This window comes from Lonchura striata, chromosome 26 (assembly GCF_050655825.1).
Source record: "Lonchura striata isolate lonStrDom1 chromosome 26, ASM5065582v1, whole genome shotgun sequence".
In the NCBI taxonomy this organism is placed as follows: domain Eukaryota; kingdom Metazoa; phylum Chordata; class Aves; order Passeriformes; family Estrildidae; genus Lonchura; species Lonchura striata.
Window position 1 is genome coordinate 6675597 of NC_140728.1, and position 6345 is coordinate 6681941.

The 6345-nt window shown below is 54.5% G+C and overlaps 1 protein-coding gene across 1 annotated transcript; it reads right to left on the bottom strand.

Annotated features, from left to right (window-relative positions):
* Positions 1 to 1148: 1148 nt before the first annotated feature.
* On the bottom strand, positions 1149 to 3971 carry AVPR1B (arginine vasopressin receptor 1B). Its single transcript, XM_077789026.2, has 2 exons — positions 2845 to 3971; positions 1149 to 1501 (listed from the first exon to the last, which is right to left on the bottom strand). The coding sequence occupies exons 1-2, from the start codon at positions 3776 to 3778 to the stop codon at positions 1149 to 1151; spliced, it is 1287 nt and encodes a 428-aa protein (XP_077645152.2). The 5' UTR covers positions 3779 to 3971.
* Positions 3972 to 6345: the final 2374 nt, after the last annotated feature.

The window sequence follows — 6345 nt, forward strand, 5'->3', positions numbered from 1 at the left end:
TGCCGGGCCAGAGGAGCTCTGCAGCCCCGCGGGGCACAGCTCTGGCCCCGCGGTCTGCTCGGCCAGCAACGCCCCGAGGATGCGAGGGGAGGAAGCGGCGGCGAGCTCCGCAGCAGATGGAGGCGCGTTGCCGCCTGCCGTGCTCCGGCTGCTTTGCTGGCAGCTGGGAACGAAAACTCCGGTCGCTCCAGGAGGATTTGGTGGATGCAGCATCCCCTGTTCCCGAAGGATGCAGGATCCTCTGTTCCCGAAGGATGCAGGATCCCCTGATTCCAAAGGATGCAGGAACCCCTGATCCCGAAGGGTGCAGGATCCTTTCCTCCTGAAGGGCGCAGGATCCCTTGATCCCAAAGATTCAGGATCCCCTGATCCCGAAGATTCAGGATAGGATCCCCTGATCCCAAAGATTCAGGATCCCCTGATCCCGAAGATCCAGGATCCCTTCCTGAATGATGCAGGATCCCCTGATCCTGAAGGATGCAGGATCCCCTGATCCCAAAGATTCAGGATCCCCTGATCCCGAAGATTCAGGATAGGATCCCCTGATCCCAAAGATTCAGGATCCCCTGATCCCGAAGATTCAGGATAGGATCCCCTGATCCCAAAGATTCAGGATCCCCTGATCCCGAAGATCCAGGATCCCTTCCTGAATGATGCAGGATCCCCTGATCCTGAAGGGTGCAGGATCCCCTGATCCCAAAGATTCAGGATTCCCTGTTCCCGGAGATTCAGGATCCCCTGTTCCTGAAGGGTGCAGGATTCCCTGATCCCAAAGATTCAGGATTCCCTGTTCCCGGAGATTCAGGATCCCCTGCTCCCGAAGTGCCACCAGGTGGGGAGAGCCGTGCTCTGCAGCAACAGGGTGGGTGATGTCTCACCTGACAGTGTCTCACCTGGCACACCTGGTGGTGTCACACCTGGCTGGCAGTGCCACACCTGGCACACCTGGTGGTGTCACACCTGGCTGGCAGTGCCACACCTGGCACACCTGGTGGTGTCACACCTGGCTGGCAGTGCCACACCTGGCACACCTGGCAGTGGCACACCAGGCACACCTGGTGGTGTCACAGCTGGCTGGCAGTGCCACACTTGGCAGTGTCACAGCTGGCTGGCAGTGGCACACCTGGCACACCTGGCAGTGTCACAGCCTAGAGCATGCCCGCCTCTGTCACACCCTCATCGCAGGGCGGGTACAGCTCCCTGGCGCTGTCCCCGTGCAGGGGCAGCCCGGCCTGGTGCTCCCGGTGCTCCCGGTGCTCCTGGTGTCCCTGGTGCTCCTGGTGGCCCTGGTGGCTGTGGCTCAGGACGGTGGTTTTCCTGCTGCACAGGCTCCCCGTGGAGTTGGCTCTGCGCAGCCCGGCCCGGGGGCGGCCCCAGCAGCCCTGGCAGTGCCCGGCGTCCTGCAGGAGGTGCCCGCTGAAGAACAGGTAGATCCAGGGGTTGCAGCAGCTGCTGAGGCTGGCCAGCAGCATGGTGATGCTGAAAGCCACGTTGGAGGACTCTGGCAAGGCAAGAGAGAGATGAAACATCCCCAGGGGCTGGGCAGGAGCTGGGGGCTCTCCTGGCTCACATTCCCATCCCACTGGCATTCCTGGGGGATGGAAAGCTGGCAGTGCCAGGCTCTACCCTCCATTGGCAGTGCCAATGTGCTGGACACGTCCTCTGAGAGGGGAGACCCAGCAGCTTCTGGGCTTTCCTTCAGCCTCTCTGCTGCCCAAAGCATCTCCCAGAGGACTTCCAGTCTTGGGTGAAGTCCCTTTTTCTAGCAGCAGTACTAGAAAACTACTGAAGATTTACAGGGAAAAACATTCAACATACTCAACTCAGAAATCCACTTCTGAAACCTCTGAAAATTCCCAGAGGAGAGGAAAGACACGTGGCAAGGATGTCTTTGCACATCACTATGGATGATGGCCAGAAATCACTTTTCAGTATTTTTTTCCAGTGGAAGGAATGATTTGGCTCTGAAACTTGTATTTTATAAGCATTACAGGGCAAAAAACTTGTAGCCTTCCCCATGATTTTTATTTTTAAATGACAAGACAACAGACAGCTCTTATTTGTTAAAAACCCAACTGAATTCCTGATGTCCCCAGGGCTCCGTGCCTCAGTCCCTTCACCACTCACCATCATCAGGAGCATCCTGGTCCCACCCAGTCCCTTCACCACTCACTGTGTGAACAGTCCAAACCTTCCAAGTGAGCACCTACACTGCCTCCCCTTCTGTGGGAATCCAGGGCTCCCCTGTGGCTGCCCTGGCTGCCCTGGGACCCTGGCAGGGTCAGGAACCCCCTGGACAGAGCCCCCAGAAACACTGGCTGTGATCTCTGGCCATGGAAAAGAGTTTTCAATCTTACAGCATGAACTACAAGCTATGAGTGTTTGATATAAGTAATAATTAAGTGTGGCACGGGTGCAAAAGTAAAATTTTAGGATTCTAGATGAGGGTCCAAAGGGGACAAGCTGGAGGAAATTGGGTGTGCCTTGTCCTTTTTCTCCTTCTTCATGCCCTCCATGTCTCACTGTGGTGTTGGCATTTTTCTGTTGGTTCAGGCTGGGGACACACTGTCCAACGGAGGTGACAGATATTGGCACGTTCTTGTAAATCCAGCCCAGGGAGTTTCTGGTATTTAATGTTTGTCACATCCCACTGAGGGCAGAGCCCCACACGCTGCCCTGCAGGACAGAGCTGGGCAGGGCAGCAGAACATGTGAGAGATCAACAGAATAAACAACCTGGAAACCAGCACAGACCAATTATGGCTTCTGCTTTGGCAGGGGGCTGACAGACAGCGACTTTTACAATCTCGGGATCATTTAAATATCACAGATTCCGACAACTCACCCTCATCAGGAGCATCCTGGTCCCACACTGACCACATCTGCACGCTGAAGAAGGGCGCCCAGCAGGTGACATAGGCGGCCACGATGACGAAGGTCATCTTCACCGTGCGGATCTTGGCGCGGGAGATGGTGCGCACGCTGCTCACCCGCGAGGGCTGCCCGGGGCCGGCGGCGGCCGCGGCGGCTGCCCCCGAGCCGGGGGCACCGCTCTGGGTCTTGCCCTTGAGGTTCTTGCAGATCTCGTGGCAGATGAGGCTGTAGCAGACGCTGAGGACGCCCACGGGCAGCACGAAGACGCACAGCGTGGTCCAGGTGATGTAAGCGCGCGCTCCCCACGGGTACCCAAAATCCGCCCAGCAGTCCAGCACCCCCGAGCCCGGGCGCACCTCCCGCAGCGAGAAGATGAAGACCTGGGGCAGGCTGAGCAGGCAGCTGAGCAGCCAGGTGGCCCCGATCATGGCGTAGGCCTGGCGGCTGGGCTGCTGCAGCGACTGCAGCGGGCGGCACACGGCCAGGTAGCGGTCCAGGGTCATCACCATCAGCATGTAGGTGGAGGCGAACATGCTGAGCACCTGCAGGTACTTGACGGCCCTGCAGAGAGGGTCGGGCCCCAGGAAGCGGTAGGTGACCTTCCAGAGGAGCTGCGGCAGCACCTGGAACAGCGCCACGCCCAGGTCGCTCAGCCCCAGGTGCAGGATGAAGAGGTGCATGCGGCTCATCTTCCTCCTCAGCCGGTACATGGCCAGCAGCACGCCCAGGTTGCCCACGGTGGCCACGGCCAGGATGGTGCCCAGCACCCCGACCTCGGCCTTGGCCAGCTCCTCGTCCCGGGTGTGCAGCACCGTCAGGTTGGGGTCCCCTGCCAGGCGCAGCAGCCCCTGGCCGTGCCCAGGTGGGCTCTGGTGGGAGCTGTTCCAGCCCCAGCCTGGCTCCATCCCTCCGGGAGCCTCTGCAGGAGCACAGAGCTCCAAGGCTCCTCTCTGATGTCCTGCTGTCCCCTTCCCTGTTTCTCCTGAGCTGCAGCTCCTCTGCCCCTGGCTGCGGGGCTGGATGTGCCTCCTCCAGCAGTCCCCAACACCAGGGCAGGTTGTCAGCTGTCACCTGTCCCCTGTCACACTAACCCTGCGTTAGGCAGCTGCAATTCCCTCTCTGCCTGGGCTGAAAATAATCCTGGAGCAGAGAGGTGCAGGAGCCCCTGGTTCAGCCCTTGCTACTTCTCTTGTCTGCACTGAACATTCCCAAATCCCTGGTTCAGCCCTTGTTACTTCTCTTGTCTGCACTGAACATTCCCAAATCCCTGGTTCGGTCCTTGATACTTCTCTTGTTTCTACAAAACCTTCCCAAATCCCTGTTTCTCTCTGCACTGCTGCTCACCTTGTGCATCCCCTGTGCAGGTAAATCCGAGGGGAAAGAGAAATTCTCCTTAAAAGCAGCAGAAAGCTCTACATCCCTTTGGCTTTTTCATCCCAAGGAGAGCAGCCAGGTGAGCATGTCCCAGCCCCGTCTCTCGGTGTCCCTGGAGATGGGTTTTATACCCTGCCAGATCCCTCCCCGATGTCCCCGGGCTGGGTTTATCCCCGGTCCCTCCCCGATGTCCCCGGGCTGGGTTTAACCCCGGTCACTCCCAATGTCCCCAGGCTGGGTTTATCCCCGGTCCCTCCCGGGTGTCCCAGCTGGGTTTTACCCCCGGCAGGTCCCTCCCGGTGTCCCCAGGATGGATTTTATCCCCGGTCCCTCCCGGTGTCCCCAGGATGGATTTTATCCCCGGTCCCTCCCAATGTCCCCGCTCTGCCCCCGGCCAGGTGAGTTCCGATCCCCTCCGGAGCTCTCCCGGAGCTGCCACCCCCGGCTTTGGCAGTGGGATTTTCCTCTGATTTTGGCAGTGGGATTTTCCCCCTGGGGCTGGAAATGGGATTTTTCCCCTGATTTTGGCAGTGGGATTTTCCCCCTGGGGCTGGAAATGGGATTTTTGCCCTGATTTTGGCAGTGGGATTTTCCCCCTGGGGCTGGAAATGGGATTTTCCCCTGATTTTGGCAGTGGGATTTTCCCCTGGGGTTGGCAGTGGGATTTCCCCCTGATTTTGGCAGTGGGATTTTCCCCTGGGGTTGACAGTGGGATTTCCCCCTGATTTTGGCAGTGGGATTTTCCCCTGGGGTTGGCAGTGGGATTTCCCCCTGATTTTGGCAGTGGGATTTTCCCCTGGGGCTGGAAATGGGATTTTCCCCCGGGGTTGGCAGTGGGATTTTCCCCTGATTTTGGCAGTGGGATTTTCCCCCTGGTTGGCGCTGCAAACATCATTTATTGTCCCACCCCGGGGCCCCCTCCCTTGATCCACTGTCCCTTCCCTGCTCTGCCAGAATGGGGATTTGGGGAGGAATTTTTAATGGGTTTAAAATGGGATTTTACTTTTTTTTAGATGATGTGATTTATTTCTTTTTATTTTCTGCATAGATGGGAAGGGTGAGTTCCATTCCCCTTTTTACTGTGTGGTTCAGGAGGTCACAAGATCCTTAATTATAAGACCTTTTAAGGATTTATTGACTGAAAAAACAGTGTTAATAAGGATATTTCTAATTTTGATTTAATTTTTAAATATTTAGTTGTATGGATTTATGTTACAGTGTAAGTTTTAGTTAATCACGTTATGATACACAAACCTATAGTACTGTATTCTAAACTTTTTGTTTACTTTTGTAAATTTTTTATACTTTGTCATTTTTTATATATAAACTTTGTCATTTTATATATATATACACTTTGTATTTTTTTATATAAACTCCAAAACTCTAAACCGTCTTCCTCTTAATTTAATGTGTTTCTGTTTTAAATGATAAATCCACATTCTCGCTTCTAGTACCTAAATTTGGAAGCCTTTTTCAAGGCCTTAGATCAAATCCTGTGTTTAATTGTGAGCTTTGGTTTACAGGCCCAAAGTTCTGAGAATTCCCTTTATTTCAGACTCCAAAGAGACACAGCAGAAGCCTCAATTCTGTTTTCCTCCATCTGGCACAAAACCACCCCAAAAATGGGGAGTGAGGTTCTGCCCAGCCAGAGGCCATCAACATTTACTCAATTTTTTTTAAACCTGGAAAAAAAAATCCTTTTTTTCCCCCAAAACCTGGGAAAATTCCTTTTTTTCTTTTTTTCATTTTCTTTTTTTTTTTTTTTTTTCAAAACCTGGGGGAAAATCGATTTTTTCCCCTTTTTTCCCCCTCTAAAACCTGGAGAAAAAATCCTTGGAAAAGGCAAAGCTGATGGGGAGAAAGGAGCTGGAGACGTCCCAGGTTCTGTGCAAGGCTGGGTGTGAGCTGAGGGAAAGGGGACAGTGGGATGAGGGCACAGAAAATGGTGTTAAAAACTTGGATTTTTAATTTTTTTTCCAATGGGCAAATGGGAATTTTTTTTTTTTTTTCCAGTGGGGAAAATCCAGGTGAGTCTGGAGCTGAAAGGCTCTTGGCTCTCTCACCTTCCTGAGAGTTTGGGCATCTCCTCACCTTCCCT